At 56.7% G+C, this 21,706-nt stretch overlaps 2 protein-coding genes across 3 annotated transcripts; one reads left to right on the top strand and one right to left on the bottom strand.

The window, feature by feature from the left end:
- Window positions 1-15: 15 nt before the first annotated feature.
- Window positions 16-5,842, bottom strand: DUSP11 (dual specificity phosphatase 11). Of its 2 annotated transcripts, XM_072845983.1 has the most exons (10): window positions 5,724-5,839; window positions 5,318-5,393; window positions 4,217-4,348; window positions 3,481-3,604; window positions 2,872-2,932; window positions 2,490-2,536; window positions 1,940-2,015; window positions 1,515-1,643; window positions 1,039-1,083; window positions 16-651 (listed from the first exon to the last, which is right to left on the bottom strand). In XM_072845983.1, the coding sequence occupies exons 1-10, from the start codon at window positions 5,756-5,758 to the stop codon at window positions 387-389; spliced, it is 990 nt and encodes a 329-aa protein (XP_072702084.1). In that variant the 5' UTR covers window positions 5,759-5,839; the 3' UTR covers window positions 16-386. The 2 variants fall into 2 exon arrangements, with proteins under 2 accessions (XP_072702084.1, XP_072702085.1); XM_072845984.1 differs by lacking the exon at window positions 1,039-1,083 and having other exon boundaries at window positions 5,724-5,842.
- Window positions 5,843-9,388: 3,546 nt separating this feature from the next.
- PROM2 (prominin 2) lies at window positions 9,389-16,486 on the top strand. The gene is made up of 23 exons (XM_072846118.1): window positions 9,389-9,848; window positions 10,064-10,113; window positions 10,233-10,435; window positions 10,538-10,658; window positions 10,851-10,914; window positions 11,000-11,089; window positions 11,195-11,394; window positions 11,481-11,555; window positions 11,642-11,705; window positions 11,822-11,981; window positions 12,108-12,260; window positions 12,614-12,737; window positions 13,288-13,379; window positions 13,465-13,549; window positions 13,676-13,822; window positions 13,942-14,013; window positions 14,088-14,180; window positions 14,292-14,345; window positions 14,763-14,843; window positions 15,047-15,115; window positions 15,265-15,354; window positions 15,581-15,687; window positions 15,795-16,486. Exons 1-23 carry the CDS (start codon window positions 9,404-9,406, stop codon window positions 15,856-15,858), a joined length of 2,703 nt encoding a protein of 900 aa, XP_072702219.1. The 5' UTR covers window positions 9,389-9,403; the 3' UTR covers window positions 15,859-16,486.
- Window positions 16,487-21,706: the final 5,220 nt, after the last annotated feature.

Below are 21,706 nucleotides of genomic sequence, written 5' to 3'. Positions count from 1 at the left end.
TAGTTTCAGGCCGAATCCTATTTCTTGTTATGTATTGAGAAAATCAAGCAAAAAGCCCTTCTTGTTGAAGGTTAAAGGGATGCTCCTGAGGATGTTTCTTTAGGGTAATTCCAGCTCCGTTTGGGTCGACGTTTATTCTCCACATCCCTCAAGGAGCAGAGCTATGACTCCGGTACCATGTAGGATTAAAAAATTTCTGTGAGATTTGTAAAAGTACCAGGGCCAGGGAGGGGAGGGGAATTAAAAACAAAAGAGCTGTGTTAAAATTAAGAACATCTGCATTTGCAGTTCCCGACTGCAAAGCCGCTCATTCATGTGGTGAGAGACCCATCTCCTCCGGGGCGAAGACGCAGCCCTGGATGGGCTTTCGTCACGTACAACGTTCCCTACTCCGTCACAACAGCTTTCCTACGCCGGCGCCTGCGTTTCCTGGCCGCTTGCCTCTCCTGGGGCGGGCAGAGGTGGGGGCTCTGAGGGGGAAAGCACAGTCCATTGCCTCGCTCATTAGCAGGCAATGAAACCCGACAGTTCCTCGCTGCCAAACTGCATTGCTGCCTTTGCTCCGTCGCCCCGTGCTCATGTGCCAGCTCCTGGTGTCGTGCCTGCGCCTTGGCGGCTCGCTTGCGGTTCTTCTTGGCGTTGCTGGAGTTTCTGGAAGAAAATTCAGGAGTCAGTAGCAGGAGAAGTCACGGTCCCGTTCAGTCTCTCTGTACGCAGAGCCCGAAAGGGCTGGTGGTGAATCTCCTTGGCCCCTCTGGGTTTACCCGGTCCCTTTTGCTTCAGCCTGAACGCTGCGACACCCAGGAAGAACGCCCAGCTAGCAGCTCATTTCCTACACGCTGATTTCTTACAGTAAGGGAAGTTTTCAGCAGGACACATGAAGAGCGGGGCTGAACGAGCCACTGCTCTGCCAGAAGCAGGCACTGGCTACCACGCGTCTGCTCCTGAGATGGTTTCGGAGCTCCCCCACAGCTCGGAGCTGCCAGAGGTCATCTCCCATCTAGGACATGTGCCCCAGGTCAAGAGGAAGCTCTTTACCTGCATTCACTGTTCCCCTGCCATCCCTGCTGAGACGGGAGGAGCCTAGGAACAGAAAGAGAGTTACTACTTCACTCTCAGGGAAGAGCTGCTACCTCACTTGGTGCCCGATTCAAAATCCTCTTGTCCCTGAAATCTCTTAGACAGCTTGAGAACGTTCCAGCCCCCCCGGGAACTAGCACCACCACTGTCAGTTACGTTATTCCGCACCTACAAGCACAAGTGCGTTACTCAGAGGCAAAGAGCTTTGCTGCTGTAGATACAAGGAACACTTCCACCTTGATATGCAGGCTCTAGACAAGTTTCAGGGAGGTTTTTTTCCCCACTGCAGAGCTGGCAAGGCAATGGGTGCTCTCTTGCGTGAGTTGCAGCTTGTAAAAATCCAAGTTTAAGTTTCTTGAAAATGAGAAAGCAGCTCTTTTTGTTCTGTCTGCTCAGCTGTACAGCACGCACAGAGGCAAGAAGCAAAAACCTACCTGGGCACTGCTAGGGAGGATTGGTCCGAGCGGTGTGGATGATGTTTGGCCATCTGCTTTTTAGTGTTTGGTGTAGCACCGGCTTTTTCTCTCAGCGGGCCCGAGCCCGACTTCTTTAGTCCGCAGTTCCTTAAAAAGAATTCTGTAAGCCTTGACTGTGTCCACAAACCATTTACCAAGTGACCACAACAGCTCTGTTACACTTAAAAACCCCACCCCTTTGCATCACTGCTCCCCGGAAAAAAGGAAGGGCAGCAGGCCTGTGGAGATCTTTAAACCCAGGTCTCCCAACTGCCCACCTTCCTCCTTACCCACTGGCCCATTCTAGCTCCCTTCCTAGGAGCTAGTCATGTTCAACATCTGTTGCTTGACAGCAGCTCTCTCCCTGGGCACGTGCACTTGCTCATGCACACAAAAAGACTTACTTTTTTACAGATCTCTTCCGAAGATCTTGGATATAGTTGATTCTCTCTATAGGATGCCCTCGAGCCCTGTTGAACACTGGAGAGAGACAGGTCTGAGTTACAACAACACTCTGTACAAGTCATCTTTGGGGCTGCAGAGCACTTAAGCCCTTTAGCATTTTAACATTTTTAGCATTTTAACCCCTTCAACCAATACTTCCAAACTCAAGTCACATAAGGTGACTCCACTCAGCGTACTGCCCTTCGCACGACAGCCCGTGACAAGGCAGAGCTGCAGCACGGCACTATCCGACCAGCACTCAGTGCCCTCCAGGTTCACTCCATCCTGGTTAGCTCCACAGTCAGGCCATAAACTTAATTCCTTCTTTCCAATTACTTCGCAGAACCCCCAACACGCCTCCAGCTCCCATTCTACACAACAGGAAAACACACATGTACATATAACTAAAACACAGTTACCTCCCTGGAGTAGCCCAAACCTTTTGGCCATCTAAAACCACAAGCCCATGATCAACATTTCACATCCGAACAAGAACACACACATACGTACGCTCTATTGCAGTATTTGGCTCCATGCCTTCAACATCGATCAGGTACCTGAACAGATCAGCAAGAAAGCTCTAATTACACAATTAACTATGGAAACGTTGACAGGTCAGTGAAGATTCAAAAAAGAAAGAATACCTGGGGAGTGTTTAGAGTTTCTATTTACATGCCAGAATGGAATATCAACATTGGGTCTGCTGAAATTGGGGATAAAAAGTGCCCCCTAACAACAGCTTTCCTGAAGCTGAAAAGTTTTAAATCCTTGCAAGCCTGGGATCCCGCAGGTCACTTGACTCTTGTTTTACTGGGGCAACACTAGTTGCTCCCGGAGCAACAAGAAGCTGGCAATGCCACCACTTAACTCAGTTTGACTAAGGACAACTCACCTACAAACCAGGTAGCCAGTTCTGTTTAAGCCATGCGTGCAATGAACTCCGATGAGTTTATCTGTAACATAGAACAATCAGGTTACATTTAAGAGTTCTTTCTCCAAAACCCAAGCAGAACAAGCCCATTTGCATTCGTCCTCCAGCAGCGACACCAACGTAAACAAACAGAAATGACCACGCAACAACATCACCATATTTATGTCTAGTTAGTGCTACTGATTCAGCTCATTAGGCCATTTAATTCTGTGAGCTCATCTGCGTGGTCACACAGCTCACTGCAGGGAAGATTTATTTAAAAGCTCCCCAAAAAGCCATCCCACATTTCCCGGGCACTAACAGCTTGCTGCTTACACTGCTCCCAAAAAGCAATCAGTATTTACAGCCAGTCTAAAGATGCAGTCTCAAACTCAATTAAAGCTCAACTCGCTGCCAAATTATCAGAGAGCCAGCATGAATTCCTTTACCATAACAAAGCCATCTTACTACCTTGACATTCAAATGACAAGAGAAGGAAAAGAAATTCGTGCTGTTCATTAAAACATCACTGGCCTCCAAGTCTGCAGTGCCCTTCCCAACAGCAGCAACGTACGGGAAATCCACACTTACCGTTGTCTTTGTTGTCTCTCAAAAACTTTTTTACGACACACTTGAATTGAAAAATGGTGTGCTTGTTTGGTATTTCATGTCCCATTGTCAAGATCTTTGAGTAGCAGAGTGTGGCTGGGAGCTCCTACAAGAAAGTCAGTCAATAATTTCCAGAAAAAGCACAAGGATTCTTATCAATTAGGGAACCGTAGACTGTAAGCCAGAAGAAGCTGAGCTCTTCAACTAAGGCCAAAAGAGCAGCAACACACTTTTAGGTAAGAAAACTTCTGCTTCACTCTCTTAATATAATACCAATATTCCAGAGCAGCCTGTTTGCATTTTTATTTCTCGTGCCTTTGCTCTGTCCTCCCTGGGGAGGATGAAGCATACGCAGAGCACGGAACACCTTTCCAAGCAAGTATTTGATATATTTGATACCACAAGCCAAAGCTGGTTGTAATCAGCTCTTCACTCAGGAGAGCCTATAAAAACCAGCTTTAGGGTATCCCAGAGCTTGTGCTGGTTAGTACAAAGAAGATCTGCACAATGGGGGTCGAAGACCCCAGGCCTGTATTTGATCAAGGACGAAGACCCCATCCTGATGGGCCTGCAATGCTTCACCTCATCCCCCTGCCAAAGGATTTGAGCGCCTCACACTCTTTAAAGTTATCTTCTTGCAAGAAATATCTTCCACTTTATCAGCAATATCAGGGCTTACCCAGAGCTTCAGTTCCCCAACAGTAAGACCAAGACTGACCTCTGGCCCGTAGTAGCGAGTTGTGTACGTCAGGTCAATGATCAGGCCCAGTTCTTCCTTCTGCTCTTTGATTTTCTTAATAAGGTCATGAGGCGAAAATCTCTCCTCTGGAGGAAGCTTCCGATCAAAGCTCTGAGGGGAAATAACGTTTAAGAGCAGACATTAAACTCGGGTGCGTTGAGACTGGTGGGAAGAGGTTCATGCTCCAGAACCTCCCAAAGATCATCCCTTCAAAGAGAAAGACACAAGCGATGAGCAAAGGCAGACACAGACTGACACAAAAGTTACACTGAGCCAAACCAGAACGCGCCGAGGCCCTCGCTGCTTTGAGACTGTTCAGCTGAGGGTTTCCAGGAGTGACTGGAGACTTTATACTGTGTCAGAACACTGCAGCGTGACAAACACACCCAGAAACTGAAGCTTTCGTTTGGTGAAAGCTGTAAAATAGGCCTTCAGCTCAAACAGGTGAGCAAACACCACTGCTCCCCACCATGAGCTCCGCAATCCCCAGGGACGTGACCCAGTGTTTGTTTTAGGTGTAACTGCTGCTGCGCTCAAACCCCTCTGGAGCAGAGCTCACCCCAGCACACAGCAGCAGGGTCCTCCAGGCACCGTCGGGCGGGCAGCAGCACCACCACGCCGACTCCTCAAAGCCTCCGCTCCCAAAACTCAGCTCTGGCACCGTGTTCATCGGGCTGCACGGCCCCCGGGCAGCTGGCAGCGCCGGCAGGAGCTGCCCGCAGCATCCCTCCTGCCCTAACGGAGCCGGCCCGGACAGACCTCCTTGTGTTTGGGGTGCCCAGGTGGTGCTGCCGGCCCCCAGAAAGCTGCCAACCCCCCGAAGCCGCTCCTGGTCACCCCCATGCTGTGAACACCACCATGATCCCATCACACGCTCTGACTGGTCAAACAGCAGTGACCGCGCTGCGCTCCTCTCTCTCCCGGCTTATAACCCGCTTCCCAAAAATAAACAACAAAATGACCTACTGACGCTCTTTCTCACTTTTTTGAAGGAATTTACTCATTGATTCTCTGCAAAGCGACACTTTCCCGCAGCCACTTTCCACCCTGAACAGGCCCAGGGCATCGGCAGGCGCTTACCTTCTTCAGGGGGACCTTGAAGGCGATGAAGCGGGTGCCCGGCATCCTCCTGCCCAGCGGGAGATAGTCGGTCCACCTAAACCCCGCAGCACGGAAGCGTGAAACCGCTGACCCGGGGATCCGGCCCCGCGCTCCCCCCGGCCCGGGGACCCTCAAAACCCCCAGGCCCGGAGACCCTGACCCCCCCCACCCCGCGACGCCCCCCGGCTCTAAGCTACGGCTCCCCGCTGTCCGGGCCCTGCGATACGTCAAATGTAACGGGCCAGCGCCGCCGGCGTCAGGGCCCGGCCGGGCCCCGCAGCTCCCGGCAGCACCGGGCCGCGCGCCGCCGCAGCGCCCCGGGAGACCCCAGGCCGGGAGGAAGCCGCGGAGCTGCGTGAGGAGAAGGCGGGGAAGACGCACTCACCGCTGCGGCACGCGGGAGGCCCCTCTGCCCACCATGATGGCGATGGCGATGGCGCCGGCACCCAGCCCGTCGAGCGTCACTTCCGCTTCCGCCGCCTTGACCCCGCGCGGCCGCCGTCCGCGCCGGCAAACGCACGTTGAGGCCCCGCCCCATAGAGGAAACCACGCCCCCCGGCGAGACCACGCCCACTGCCTGGCGTCGCCTGAAGCTGTGGCGCCGCCTAGCGGTCACAAATGGGCACAACCCCGGAACCAGCATCGCCGTCACCGCCCCAGCACCAGCATCACCTTCCCAGTACCAGCATCACCTTCCCAGCACCAGCATCACCTTCCCAGTACCAGCATCACCTTCCCAGCACCAGCATCACTGTCCCAGTACCAGCATCACCACCCCAGCACCAGCATCACCTTCCCAGTACCAGCATCACCTTCCCAGCACCAGCATCACCTTCCCAGTACCAGCATCACTGTCCCAGTACCAGCATCACCTTCCCAGTACCAGCATCACCTTCCCAGCACCAGCATCACCTTCCCAGCACCAGCATCACTGTCCCAGTACCAGCATCACCGCCCCAGCACCAGCATCACCTTCCCAGTACCAGCATCACCTTCCCAGCACCAGCATCACCTTCCCAGCACCAGCATCACCCCTCCAGTACCAGCATCACCTTCCCAGCACCAGCATCACCCCTCCAGTACCAGCATCACCTTCCCAGTACCAGCATCACCTTCCCAGTACCAGCATCACCCTTCCAGTACCAGCATCACCTTCCCAGCACCAGCATCACCTTCCCAGTACCAGCATCACCTTCCCAGCACCAGCATCACCCCTCCAGTACCAGCATCACCTTCCCAGTACCAGCATCACTGTCCCAGTACCAGCATCACCACCCCAGCACCAGCATCACCTTCCCAGTACCAGCATCACCTTCCCAGTACCAGCATCACTGTCCCAGTACCAGCATCACCACCCCAGTACCAGCATCACCTTCCCAGCACCAGCATCACCTTCCCAGTACCAGCATCACCTTCCCAGCACCAGCATCACCCCTCCAGTACCAGCATCACCTTCCCAGTACCAGCATCACCTTCCCAGTACCAGCATCACCCTTCCAGTACCAGCATCACCACCCCAGTACCAGCATCACCTTCCCAGTACCAGCATCACCTTCCCAGCACCAGCATCACCTTCCCAGTACCAGCATCACCCTTCCAGTACCAGCATCACCTTCCCAGCACCAGCATCACTGTCCCAGTACCAGCATCACTTTCCCAGCACCAGCATCACCACCCCAGCACCAGCATCACCTTCCCAGTACCAGCATCACCTTCCCAGCACCAGCATCACCTTCCCAGTACCAGCATCACTGTCCCAGTACCAGTATCACTTTCCCAGCACCAGCATCACCTTCCCAGCACCAGCATCACCTTCCCAGTACCAGCATCACTGTCCCAGCACCAGCATCACCGTCCCAGTACCAGCATCACCTTCTCAGTACCAGCATCACCTTCCCAGCACCAGCATCACTGTCCCAGTACCAGCATCACCACCCCAGCACCAGCATCACCTTCCCAGTACCAGCATCACCTTCCCAGTACCAGCATCACCCTCTCAGTACCAGCATCACCGTCCCAGTACCAGCATCACTGTCCCAGTACCAGCATCACCACCCCAGCACCAGCATCACCTTCCCAGTACCAGCATCACCTTCCCAGCACCAGCATCACCTTCCCAGTACCAGCATCACTGTCTCAGTACCAGCATCACCGTCCCAGTACCAGCATCACTGTCCCAGCACCAGCATCACCGTCCCAGTACCAGCATCACCTTCTCAGTACCAGCATCACCTTCCCAGCACCAGCATCACTGTCCCAGTACCAGCATCACCACCCCAGCACCAGCATCACCTTCCCAGTACCAGCATCACCTTCCCAGTACCAGCATCACCCTCTCAGTACCAGCATCACCGTCCCAGTACCAGCATCACTGTCCCAGTACCAGCATCACCACCCCAGCACCAGCATCACCTTCCCAGTACCAGCATCACCTTCCCAGTACCAGCATCACAGTCCCAGCACCAGCACCCTGGTTCACCCCAGCACCAGCATCAAAGACCCTGTACTGGCATCCCCACACTGTGCCAGCACTGGTACCAGCGTCCCTGCCTTGGTACCAGCATCCCCAGTACTGGTATCCCCACCCCATGCTGGTACTGGCACTCCCAGTCCCATCCTGATGCCAACATCCCTGGTACCAGCATCTCTACCCCATCCTGGTACTGACCTGCCCAGTACCATCGCCCCCAGTACCGGTGTCCTCCATCCCACTAGGAGCAACCCCCACCTGGGGACCCCCACAAAGGGCCACCCCACGGGCTCCCCATCACGGCCACACAGTACCAGGACGGTTCAGCCGCAGTTGGGAGCAGCAGTTGCCCCTCGGGGCAGAGAGAGGGAGGACAAAAACAACCCAAAGGAGCCCAAAACCCCTCCATCCCCACCACCGGGGCAGGGCGGGGCAGCACACACGTGTCAGCGTTGCAGGGTTACCAGTGCTGGCCCCATCCCTTCCCCTCGGACATGAAAATCACCTCCAAAAAAAAAAAAAAATCATCGTTGGGATGGGAAATTGTTGGCATGGGAAACCATCGCGGGGATGGGAAACCATCACCAGCATCACCATCACCGCCCCAGTACCAGTGCGAGCGGCTGGGGCTCCTTTGCCATATGCAGACACATATACATATATGTATATGTACCCTGCACGTAATCACTCTTCAGACTCCACGCTTTCCTGGCCCTGGGAGTTTTGTCCTGGGACGAGGACTCAGCCAAGCCAGAGCAGGATTTTCCAGTCCGCGGCATCTCATTCCCAAGAGGGTGGTGGGGAGCAGCACCCTTTGCCCAGCATGCAAAGGTGCTGCCAGCATCTCCAGCTGGGAGAAAAGCCCCTTTTCCAGAGGGAGGAAAACCACATGGATTAGCATCAACGCCGGGAGGACAGAGGCGTCAGCAGCCGGTGGCAGGGAAGGGCTGGCTCGACTCGCCCAGCCGAGCAGGGGGCCCAGCTCTGGGGTTGCCCCGCGGCCATCTGGGCACACGGGGGCTGCTCCCCCCACGCTGGGGAAATCAGGTTGAACCTCCCTCGTTTCCAGCCAACCTTGTAATTAGTGCTTGGCCCATGTTAGTGAGCAGGATCCGGCCCCGGGAAGGAGCCATGGCTGCCTCGGGGTGTGAGGCAGGGACTGGCTGAGCTCGGAAAACTCATCTCACACCTGGCTGGCGAGCAGGCATCGCTGGCCGGGGCTCGCCATCCATCTCCATGCGTTCCCTCTGTTTTCCCTTCTCCTTCCCAGCCCATTGCACGCGGTGCTGCCCCAGGGTTCGGGATGCTTTTGCAAAGGGCGATTCAGCCCCGTGGGGACCCCATCTGCAGGCACGGGTCCACCCGCAAGGGCTCTTCCACCCCCCCTGAGTGATGCCCACATCCCAGATCCCTCCTTCTAAGGTGGCTGCGGTGGGAACGAGCACCCTCCAGCCCGAGGACAGGGGGTTCACCGTCACCAGACCCTCTCCCCAAAACCCTGCGGAGGCTTTGCCACCCTTTCTGGGAACGGCCGTGACCGTGGGGATCCCGCAGCAGTGACTCAGGGATGCTGGGGGTTGGGAAACAGGCCTGGGATGGTTTGGGAGACGCCTCCACACAGCCCCGCCAAGCCCAGCCGCCCCGGGGAGCCCGTCAGAGGAACAAGCCACGGCAGCGTCTGGGCTTTGCGCGGTGGCCGACCCGTCAGGCAGGTTTCCCGGAGCAGTGAGACGAGCTGGAGAGAGCTATCCGGGGCCAGGCATGCCCCTCCGCCAGCTCACAGGCTGACGGAGACCCCCGGCTCTCTCCTCGCCGACGAAGCCATGGGGGTGGCCGGGTTGCTGCTGGCTTGGGCGCTGCTGCATCCCGCCGACACCCAGCAATGCCACCTCACCGGCCCCAGCGGTGTCTTGCGCTTCACCGACATGCACGACGAGATTCGGGTGCCGGCACTGCACCGGGTACCCAGCTCGCTCGATCCCCTCTACGGCCTCGTCCGGCGCTGCCTGGACCTCATCCAGCAAAACCCCCTGCCCACAGGTGAGCCCTGAGCCGGGGAGCTGGGACCCCACCGCCACAGGTGCCGGGACCGCTGGGGTTTTGCCGGCCGCAATCCCCATGTCCGGAGCTGCTCTGGGGGGTCTGAGCTGCTTCACGGAGGGGGATGCTGCCTCTGTCCCGGCCCCGCTGCCCAGGGAGGTTTGGGGGTGCATTGGGTGGGACCTCTTTTACCGGCACCGTGGTTTCTGTTGCAGAGCTGCTCAGGGCGGCCCTGAACGACCCCGGCTCGGTGCGGACGTCACAGGTGAGCCAGGATGAGGGGATCCCACGGGGATGGCACCCACCTGGGATGGGGCACCTGGGCACACGGAGCACCCCAAAAGCTGGGTGCATCGGTGCTGACCGGGCTCTCCCCTCACGTAGGTGGTGCAGTATGAGCTGGGCTACGTCGTCTGTGCCGCGGTGGCTCTGCTCTTCACCGTGGCCATGCCGGTGGCTGGGATGTGTTTCTGCTACTGCCGGAGCCGCCGGCGGTGCGGGGGCCGTCTGCGTGCCCACCGGCGCTCGCTGGGCTGCCGCCGCCACTGCCTGCTGGCCTGCCTGTCCCTCACCTCCCTCGTCATCCTGTGAGTCCCCCTCACCCCAGGGTGGGGGGAACCGTGTCCCATGGGGACGGGGCTGGGAGGCTCTACCGGGCAGCCCTGTCACCGCCTGCTTGTCCCCGGCAGGACCAGCGTCATCTGCGCCTTCGTCACCAGCCAGCAGGTGAAGGGGCAGATGGAGCCGGGGCTGGGGGCCGTGCCGGCCACCCTGCGCACCCTGAGGCAGCACATCGCCAACGTCCCCCAGGTGGGTCCCCGAGCAGCCTCCCCCGGCATGGTGTGCAGCCCAGGGACGGCTGCGTTTCCCTCACGGAGTAGTTTGGGAGGCGAGAGGAGGTGGCGCGGCTGCATTAAAAATGTATTTTGAATGGCAATGTGGGGCATCCCTCCCCTCCCGGTGGCTGCTATTCCCGGCCAACCGGCTCCTCTCTCCTGGCAGGGGGTGCAGATGGTGGTAGACCAGTTCAAGGTGCCCCGACAGCAGATAATCTCCGATCTGGGTGGTAAGCACTGCACCGGGCACTGGCAGGCCCCATCCTGAGCTTCTCTCTGGGGTGAGATGCTGACGGGGTGCCCGGTACCTTGTAGGGCTCAGCCAGAGCGTGGGGCTCTCCATCCATGCGCAGCTGAAGGCGATGACCTACGCAGCGCTGGCGGACCTGCAGGACAGGGCTGGAGGTACGGTCGAGCACGGCTCTCCCCGGGGCTGGTGCCGAAGCCTCGCCGGAGAGCCGGGGCGGCCGAGCGGAGCAGCGTGAACTAGCCCTGGGCTTTCTCTTTAAGACCTACAGACCTCGCTGCACCATTTACAGATTCTCGACAAGACGGCGCGGGCGCTGGCATCGGCGCGGGCCGAGCTGGAGCCGGCGCTGCGGGAACAGCGTCGGCGTGTGGTCACGCTGCTGGACGACCCGCGCTGCACCTCCTGCGCCAGCGTCCTGGGCAGGGCACAGAGCCTGGAGCTGGGTGCCGACTACAGCAAGGTGGGACGGGGTGCTGGTCCCCCACCATCACCACCGCCACCCCTTCGGCAGCCCCGAGGCTCACGGGTTGCTTCTTCCACCCCAAGGTGCCGTCAGTGGAGAAGGTTTTGAAGGCGCTGGCTGGTCTGCCCCGAAGCGACTTTGCGGAGATGATTCGCCAGGTTGGGGGGGTTGGTGTGCAGCGGGGGGGTCTGGCACCCACGGGCAGCCCCGATCGAGCCGCTCAGCACCCCCTCTTTCCTCGCAGGGCAATGGCACCTTCAACTCCATCCCGGAGCTGGCCGTGGAGAGGATGGCGCAGGTCATCCAGGGTGAGTGGGACGGCCGGACCGAGCGGGGACACCCTCCGTGGGGCAAGTCCCAGTTTGGGGACATAGGGTGGGATGCAGGGACCATCCACCCCTCCAGCATGGCCTTGGACCCGCAGATCTGCGGGACGAGATGGCCCGCATGCCGGAGAAGGTTCAGTCCATCGCCAACAGCTTCCCCCTCCCTGACTACACCCGGCCCGTCAGCGAAGCCCTGGTGAAGGCGGAGGACAGGAGCCAGCCATACCTCCGGGAGGTGGAGCGCTTCGAGAAGTACAGGTGACAGCAGGGAGCACGAAGGGGTGCAGGGGGTGTTGCAGAGATGGGTGCTGAGCTCCCCTCCGAGCCCCAGCTGGTGCATGAGCCCCATATCTCGAGGCCCTGCGCTGCTGCTCTTTCCTCCAGGTGGATTGCGGGCACGGTGCTGTGCTCCATCATCCTCCTCATCCTCGCCTGCAACGTGACAGGGATGGCCCTGGGGGCATACGGGCTCTCCAAGCGGGAGGACCCGAGCGACTACGAGTGCCGAGGAGAAGCTGGCGCAAAGTTTCTCCTGGTGTAAGCATCTCTCCGGGTGCTTGGGGGGGCTGTTGCCATCTTCCCCCCCCCCAAAAGACAGAGGGGCTAAAGCCAAGGGAGGGACCGGGAGGCGGCTGAGCAGAAAGCCTTTTGAAAACCCTCCTGCGCCGGCGGGTTTGGGAGAAGCCAATCCTCCCTGGGAGCTGGCAGCTCCAGCGCCCTGGCCCCGCTGCCCGGCACACCCCGCTCCTGCGGGCCCTTCCCAGGCAAGCTGACGTGCCCGGGCACGGGAGGGAGCCGCGGGGCTGCAGCCAGCCGGGCAGGTCCCCGCAAGCCTTTCTGCCCGCTCGGGTCTGCAAAGCTGCCGCCGGCGCCTCCTCTCCCTCTTTCAGCGGCGTGGGCCTGGCTTTCCTGTTCTCCTGGCTCCTCGTCCTCCTGGTTTTCGCCACCTTCCTGGTTGGGGGCAACATCCAGACGCTGGTTTGCAGGAATTGGGTCAACCAGGAGATTTATAAGGTGGGTGGCCACCCATCCACTTATCACCCCACAAATATCTGCTTGTGTGCACCAAAATGCCTCCAAATGCTCTGTGTCCTCCCCCTAAACCCGTCCAGAAAAGCCCCATCCTAAACCAGAAGATTAAGTTTAGGATTAGGCCCTTGGATTTGCATCAGCAGCGGGGAATTGCCCTTGTGCTGTTAATTTGCTCGAGGCAAGGATGCTCCTACCCGCAGGACCCCTGTCCTCCCGTCGTTCGGGGATCCCTGGGGTGCTCGGGGCCGGCAGCACGCTGTGACGGGGCTGGGAGCAGGGTTGGGAACGGGATCAGGGCTCGTCCTGCGGCCGTGCACACACGGGCAGGTCCCTGCACGGGGCTGTCTGCTGCTTTCCCTCCGAACACCGCCCAGCAAAGCTCTGCAATGGGGATCATACAAATAAAGGCAAGACTAGCTCTGGCTGGGATGGGGTACCCCAGGATGCACCTGCGAGGGCAGAGTACCCCCAAAATCATTGCGGGGAATGCCTGCGCCTGACTCTGACCTCTTTTTCCTCCCGTTTGGCCCAGTTCATCGACACCCCTGGGAACCTGCCTCCATCCATGAACCTCACCCGCCAGCTCAACCTCCGGAGGGACTCCAACCTCAGCGCCACGTACCGGTGGGTGCTGCAGGAGCCCAGCTCTGCTCCTATACATTGGAGGGCTAATTTGGGGTCATGCCACCCACGTCCCTTTGCCTTCCAGGGAGTGCAAGAGCGGCGCGGGGCTGTGGGAGGTGCTGCAACTCGAGAGGTCCTACAACCTGGATGAGCATCTAAAAACCCCTAAGGTGAGGGCTGGCTGCAGCCAGAGCTTCTGGTAACAGTGCGAGGATGCACGAGATTTCCTGGGGTTAGTGGGATGGAGATGCCTGGCCCCAAAACCCCACAGCATCCCCCGCGTCTCACCCCCGCAGTACACGGCCGATTTCCAAAAACGCCTGGGTGACTTCACGGCACACCTGGGCGATGTGCGGCTCCTCCGCAGCGAGGGCAGGCAGGACCTGGAGACCTTTGCCCGCAGTGGGATGGACGAGGTGGATTACGGGCGCTTCCAGGAAGAGGTGAGGGGATGCTCGCGGGGAGCTGGTCCCCACTGCTGTGGGCAGGATACGGCCCAGCCACGCCGGGGCCAGCTTCCAGGGTTGGATTTCGGGCAGCTGCCAACTCCATCTTCCCCCAGATGAAAAACCCCGTGGTGCAGACCAGCCTCCCTGGCTTGGCGAGAAGCCTTGAGGGGCTGCAGAAAATGCAGGTGAGCGGTGGGGTGGGCAGCGGGGGCTGCCTGCGTGCCCACGGGGACGTCCTCACCCTGCTGTCCCCCCACAGAGGAACGGCACGGTGGCAGGGCGGCTGGCCGCCGAGGCCCGGGCCCTGTGGCAGATGCAAAACTCCACAGTGCAATCGCAGGAAGCTTTGGTGGTGAGTCCGCGCTGGGCTGGTGGCTTGCGGTGCTGCCGGTATTTGCCCAGTGGTGTCCCCGTGAAAGGGGCAATGGGGCTTTCACACACTTCTTACCTCCCTGTCCCGCAGGCAAAGCTGGGGGAAAGCGTCCAGTTCCTCTCCCGCTTGGCACCACACCTCCAGGTATTCGCGCGGCTTCTTTCAGCTCCAAAAAATACGTGGTGCCCTATGGGTCCCGTCTGCCAGGGCCCCAAAAAGCCAGTTACAGGGTGATGGGAGAGCCAGGAAAAATGCCATCTGGGGAGGATCGGTCTCCTTTAGTGATTAGATTTGCCGCTGCAAATCAGAAATCCCCCTGCAGCACTCAGGGCATTTCAGCGCCCCTGGCAGAGCTGTCCCACGGCGTTTCATCTCGCCCGCTCCCTACGAGGGGGCTTCTCTGCTCGGGGCAGGTCCCTCTTTCCCTGCCCTCCAGCAACCAGACCTAATTTGAAGCTTGGCACATGCACGGTGCTGCACACCCTGCTCCCAGCACCCCCAGGGCACCCATCCTGCTGCTCAGTGCTCTAAGGATGCTCTGCCCTTCCCATGCTTCCCCAGGAGCGGGTGAAGACGACACTGGCCACCACAGCCTCAGTGGAAGCCCGGCTGCCTGTGCAAGCCCAGCAGATCCTCCGGCAGGTGAGCAAGGGCTGGATTAGCCCTTGTGGGGTACAAAATTCCCCCACAGCCAGAAAGAAAGAGTGAGAATGGGGTGCTAGGGGCACCTGAAGCCTCCAGCCTTTGTTTCCAAGCCGACATTAGTCCAGAGCTGGTAGAAGCGGGGCTGGAGCTGTGCTGGGAACCACGGCGCCTGCCCTCCATGCTGCCTTCCCTCTGCCCAGGAGATCGGCTGCTTCACGAGGAAGGAGCTGCGGTACTTCACGCAGTACCTGAACTGGGTCGGGCAGACGGTAGGTGCTCGCCTTCACTGCAGGGGAATTCTTTAGGGCCAGGAGCCCCCACGGATGCTGCATGCAAGCCCCGAGCCGAGCCGAGGCAGCAAAATGCATCCCTCTGAGACAAGATCGGATTTATGCCTTGTCTCCGCTTCTTGTTCCAGCTGAGGGAGGACGTGGCTTCATGCCAGCCACTCGCCACGGCCCTGGACAACGGGCGGGTGATCCTGTGCGACCGCATCACTGACCCCTGGGTAAGGATCCCGACCCCATCCCTCTGCAGGGGTCCAGTGGGGACCTGTGTGGTGCAGCATCCCACCACCACCCAACACGAATTCGGGGCAGCCAGGGCCGACAGCAGCCCTGACACCCCCACACCACCAGGCCCAGCCCCCACAAGGCTCCCCAAACCCCTCCAGAGCCTGGGGGCTGCCTCTCCCTGTGCAGCTCAGCAGGGACCCACATGCTCTCTCCTTGCAGAACGCTTTCTGGTTCAGCCTGGGATGCTGCACCTTCTTCCTCATACCCAACATCATCTTCGCCATCAGGCTCACCAAACACTTCCGCCCCATCCGCAACCGGCTCATGTAAGCGGCAGGCACAGGGTGGGCAAGCAGGCTGCCTGGGGTGGGACGATGCAGGGAGGGGAGATGTGGGCTCCTCGACCCCCTGATGTTTTCTCCTCCTTCTGCAGCTCTACGGGTTCAGAGGAGACCTGTCCCTTCCACATACCCCGTGTCACGGCACTCAAGCTCTAGAACAGGGATCTGCCGGGTGCGGTGGCATGCCCCGCACCCCAGGAATTCCCATCAAACCTGTGCCCAAGCATTGCAGGGTTCTGGGTCCCTCCGACATCTTGCAGGGCTCCAGGTCCCTCCGATGTCTTGCAGGGCTCCGGGTCCCTCCGATGTCTTGCAGGGCTCCGGGTCCCTCCGATGTCTTGCAGGGCCCCAGGTCCCTCCGACGTCTTGCAGGGCCCCGGGTCCCTCCGACGTCTTGCAGGGCTCTGGGTCCCTCTGACATCTTGCAGGGCTCTGGGTCCCTCCGACGTCTTGCAGGGCCCCAGGTCCCTCCGACGTCTTGCAGGGCCCCAGGTCCCTCTGATGTCTCTTCCTCGGTGCCCTTCAGGGTCTGAGCATCCTTCCCGGGCACGGGGCACTCATCTCCATGCGCCATGGGGCTCCAGATCTTTCTGATGTCTCCTCCTTGGCCACGTTCGGGGTCTGAGCACCTGTCAGGGATGCTCCCGGAGCCCGGCTGATCCAGGGCGCAGGGGAAGGTTCCCCGCAGCTCCCGCTAACCACCGGCGTACCCCTCGCAGACCCTGCAGGGAAGGACGCCCACCCGCTGCCCCACGACGCTTCCCCGCACCCGGGACCCCCGGGCAGTGGGCACATTAAAGTCCTCCCCAGCCAAACCTGCCACTGCCTGCTTTGTTTCACGGCCACCATCTCCCCCGTTTTCCACAGGGAACCCATTCAGGCCCGGGGGGTGGGTGGCAGCCCCGAGGGGGAGCAGGCCCGGCCCGGCCCACCCGCTCCCGCAGGAGGCCTCCAAGGCGCCGGGGTCGGGGCGAGGGCCGGGGCCGGGGAGCGGGGCCTCCCCTGCGGGCCGGGCCAGGCCGGGCCGGGCCTGGCCTTCCCCGGGCGGGGGCAAGGCCGCGGCCGAGGGGGGCCGGGGCCGGGACGGCGCTGGGAGACTGAGGAGGCCCCGGGGCGGTCGCTGAGGGGCCGCCGGGGCCGGGCGGGCTGCAGGCCCGGCGGGGCTGAGGGGAGGCCGCGGGTGGAGGGACTGTGGGGCCGGGGGAGGCCCCGGGGCGGCGGCTGAGAGGCCAGCGGGACCGGGCGGGCTCCAGGCCCGGCGGGGCTGAGGGGAGGCCGCGGCTGGGGAGCTCCGGGGCCTGGGGGAGCTCCGGGGCCGGGCCCTGAGGAGGCGGCTGAGCCGGGGCTCTGCTATCGGGTCGGGGCCCGCAGGACCGCCATCTCCAGCCCCCCAGAGACCCAGCAGACATAACCCCGCTCCCACCACAGGGCTGGGGGGCCCTTCTGGCTCTCAGGGTGCTGTTAATTAGAGCTTAATTAGAGGTGGGGTCTCAGGAGCAAACCTGCAGGTTAAGGGGGTACGCTGCAGGTAGTTTCTGGCTCTTCTCTCCCTCCCAAGGAAGCCCAGGCAGGGCCTTTGACTCCCAGTTTATAGCATCGATGGCTTTATGGTGTGAAAGGCCTCTTTTCATTCATATCCTTCATCCCCTGATTTCAAAGCGCTTTGTCCAACTAGCAAATTATTGACAAAATCTATACAGGAGTTAGCAGATCAGCTCCTTCCAAACAAATCGAGGATTTCCCTCACCAAAGTACCTCTGTTTGCTAACCAACAGAGAAATGCCCCATTTTTATGCATTATTAAAAGGCTATTGCTACCCACAGCCAGCACTAATGCGTAAAATACCTGTTTTATGCATTATTTAGGTTATTGCTGCCTAGAGCCAGCTGGTTTTATGCAGTATTTGCCTGCAGAGGTCAGCATTGCAAAGGCTTTTTGCAAAAGGGATTTGGGGAGCTGAAGCCCAAAGAAGGATTTCTGCAGGACCCCCCATGCCCAGGGATGTCCTCAGCCCATCTGGAAACTATCCGGTGGTGTCATCTGCAAAAATCAGCTTTAAAAATTGAGTATTTTGTGGTCAGAGGAAGGTTGGTGGTGGGGAGAAGTGGTGTTGGTACCGGGGATTCAATCAGAAAATACGTCCGTGACTTCTGCTCCCACCTGGGTATATTTTGAAGGCTTACAATCATGAAATTCTGCGATAATTAAAAGGGAAAGGTCTGCCTCATTTTTATAAGCCCTTCTCAACACTAGCACTACATTTTAAATAAAATAATACCCACTATGTGGTGCGGAAGAGCAAAGGGATTATCTACTTTAAATGGTAAGTCACATAAATGCAATAGTATTTGTTTAGCTGATCCATTGATTAAAAAATTACACAGGTTTGCAAACAAATGAGCCAAATTCAGCTGGCTCTTCTTCCTAAAGTTATTTCATGTAGCTGGGTCACAATAAATAGCAGATAAGCACACAGATAAGCAATGAATAACAGAGGAATTCACCCCAAAATGGATGTGTATTATAAATACGCGTGGTCACCACTGCCATATCTCTGTCCCTGCCTGGGAGGCAGATGGATTAAAAATGTGAGCAGTTGCATCTCTGAGTAAATAGTAAATCACCAAAAAATAATCCAGAAAATTGTCCTAAACCAACTGGAGGGCACTTTAATTTTTAGGGGAGAGAAAAATAAAAACAAGGACAAGCTGGACAATGATTCCTCACCCAAAGCAAGGTCACAGTTTATGATTAACTTCCGATCCCTCCCCAAAGGGACACCCTTGCATAGGCCGGCGAACTTTTCCTCTGGTTCATTACTTGTATTGATAAATTAAAGACTGAAATTAGCTCATTTCCAGCTCCTGGATGTGGTATTGTTCTACAAAAAGTCGGTATCTCCTCCATCAGAGGGTTTTTTTCCTATCTCAGTTTGTCTGGGGTCCGTGTTCTGTGCGCTTACGAGGACTTAACTAAACTGGTGTTGATTGAACCACTTCCCTTCTCATATCTTCCTCTCTTGAAATTCAACTCTTGCGGCACCTCCCCTGGCACACCTTCCTCGTGCTCAACCTACTGACCCTGAGAAGCGTCTATAATTAATATGAGTAAGATCAATAATTCAAAGGGCTGGAGGGCAGCGGCATTGTCGGCTCTGTCTCGCTGGGTTGGGTCTGTGGCAGAGATCCAGGAGTTCTGCTCAGCCCAGGTGCGGTTCCCCACCAACACCTATTTCAAGACATAAATCTCTCTTCTCTGTTCCCGGAACGATGGAGAAATACAGGAAAAGCGCTTGCAGCCAATTCTGCCAGAATCAGCCTATTTCTGGAATTAAAATAGTATCCAGGTTTACTATTGTTATTTCATTTCCCCCTTTTTTTTTCCTCCCCATTTTTCAAGGAACACCGACCTCCTTTTTTCTCTAGAGAAAGGATCCATGACCTCGTCCATCTGTTTTTCCCATCATTCCCTGAAAACAACTCAGAAAACGTAGATACAAAACAGCTGCCACGAAGAGTTGTTCAAAACTTCGTTCCCGTCCCAGTCCCCAAAAATGTTCCTTTTGAAGCTATTTGTGCGGGAAAGCTCCGGTGATTAGTGAGGGAGCAATAAGACCCCAATTCTCAGCTTTATTTCATTTAATCTCAGCTGAGGAGTTGACATAATTATATCAAACTTTCCTTTTCTTCGGGCAATGGATGACCTAATGAATCCGTAGCAGAATAAGCCAAGCTCCCAAACAGGCTAAGCTTTGTGAGAAATCAAGTCCCAGAGGCTTTGCTCCAGCTTCCTTTATTTTTAACGTGACAAGCTCCTTGGATTACTGATAGCATAAAAATATTTTGGACGGCACAGATGTTTCAGGCCAGAATACGGACAAGAAAACACCCTGAGAAAAATAAACTCTGTTGTATTATTAGTGCTAGTTTTTATTTGCTATTTAACGGCTGCGGATGGGGCTTTGTTTGCGGGAAGCCTCCTTGCGCCGAGCCGGGTGTGAACGATTTGCCCAGTGTCCCCCCAGCTCAGGATAAACAGCTGCTCCCGACCCGCCACTGTAAATGCAAAACTAATTTCCTCCGGTTTCTGTACTTTGATCATTATTCCCTCCCTAGAGCCTCTCTGGGCTTGCTGAGAAATGTGCTGAAAAACAAGCCGGGGGCTGAGGTCACCGGAGCTGCTGGGAAAAGGGCACGTTAGAGTTGTGTAGTTCAACCAGACGCAGCTTTAGGAATAATTATATGTAGAAAAAAAAAGTCTCTGCCCATCACTGGAGCAAAACACCAAGCTGGGGTTTGTCCTCCGGTGCTGCTCCCACATGTGGACTCAGACCAAGGTTTATGTTCATCATCTTATAAACCATTTTCCTCCGTCCTCTCGAAGCATCGCTAGATAAAATGCTGCCTGTGCTTGACACCTCTGGTTTTTGCTCTCAGTGGCATGGAGATCGCAGCAACTCCAAGCCCTGAAAAGCCTGTGGGCTTCTTCCCTTGTCATTCAAGCCCTCTGCACAGATTTAACATGACTTTTATTGTCCCAGCTTTCTCCGCGCAGGCTGCAAGCCACGGTGTTCGCACTGCGTCGGGAGTTGTTTTGGAAAAGTTAAGGAGATAAAATTAAGGAGAAATCCTTTAGGGGAGTTGTTGGCTCTGGCATCTCCGCTCAGCCCCTAAAGCTAGCACATCTCAGCTCCAGACTGTATTAATTAGATGTTCCTATTGTGCATAATCTTTGCTGTTGTTACAAAAAAAATTGCTAGCTGGGGGAAAAAACCTCGTTTCAAAATGCTTCCTTCTCCACACCCTGGTCAAAACTCAGCTTCCTACACAGCTTTATTTCTTAGGCTGGCCATTCCCATAGCATAATCTTGGGTCAGAAGCAGGAATATTATCTGCGTTTTTCGATCGTGTTGGCTAAGGGCAAGTAAATAACCTGAGCCTCATCTGAGTACATCATGGACTTGTACCCCCGTGCGTCCACTGTAGAAATATCTTAGGGGAGATGCTACAAACCTCAGTTTTTCATAAAAAAAACCATCTGCAATCTCAGCTGCCTTCAAGTTCCGGCTAAAAACCAGCCGTCATCCCTGGAGATAAACCTCTTGGATGATCCCGAGCATTACTTATTTACACCAGCCGAGAGAGAGCGAGCAGCATTTAAGCTAACAACGCCTTTCCTACATCGTTTGCATCCCCTCTGCTCGGCGCCGAGGTAGCCATGGAGATGACTACAGAGAGTGTCGTGCCCATGACAACTCTGCATGAGCATCTTGAGCATCTTCGGAGCAGCCTTGTCGCTCCCTGGGCTTTCTCTCGCTCCAGACGGCGATTATTGGCTTGTTCTTGCTCCCACGCAGGTGATGGGAAAGCTTTCCCCCATCAGCAGCTCCCCTTCCAAGATAAAAGGGCAGAGAATTAAACAAAGGGAGCAGATTTGGCATATAATGCCTGAATGTTTGGTATATAATGTCTCTTTGGTATATAATGTCAGCCTGATCCTCAGCATAAGCTTCATAAAGAGCCTTTAATTTGTTGCTTTAGGGGAAAGAAAAGCTATGGACTAAGTCACGTGCGGCCTTGGGTCAACATCCCAGCTGGAAGATGCTCCAAAATGGATGGAAAGGTGCACATCACCAGGAAAATGTTTCAATAGATTAAAACCCCTAATGGCTAAAAATCTGGCCCGATTTCCCCCATGGGCATGCATTTCCCAGTTCGTCTTTGCTTATTCTCATTTACACCCAGAGAAACAAGGGGTGAAACCCGGGCCCTGGGAACCCTTTATATGGAGGGAGAGGGGAAAAATCAGGGTGGAAACGTACTCAAGGCTCAGCTAAGAGGATTTGCGCGACTATTTTGTGAGTGAGTTGGGTTTAATCATCTCATCCTTGCCGAGTGCGTGAGTTAGAAACCAGGCCATGGGATGTGAAAGCTCGATTCGTTCTCACGTGAATAAGCAAGGCGAAGACCTGGACCAAAATTATGTGTATAAAAGAAAAACATA

Source organism: Ciconia boyciana, chromosome 25, assembly GCF_034638445.1.
Source record: "Ciconia boyciana chromosome 25, ASM3463844v1, whole genome shotgun sequence".
Classification (NCBI taxonomy): Eukaryota; Metazoa; Chordata; class Aves; order Ciconiiformes; family Ciconiidae; genus Ciconia; species Ciconia boyciana.
The sequence above is the reverse complement of the archived record's forward strand: the minus strand, read 5'-3'. Positions and strand labels throughout refer to the sequence as shown.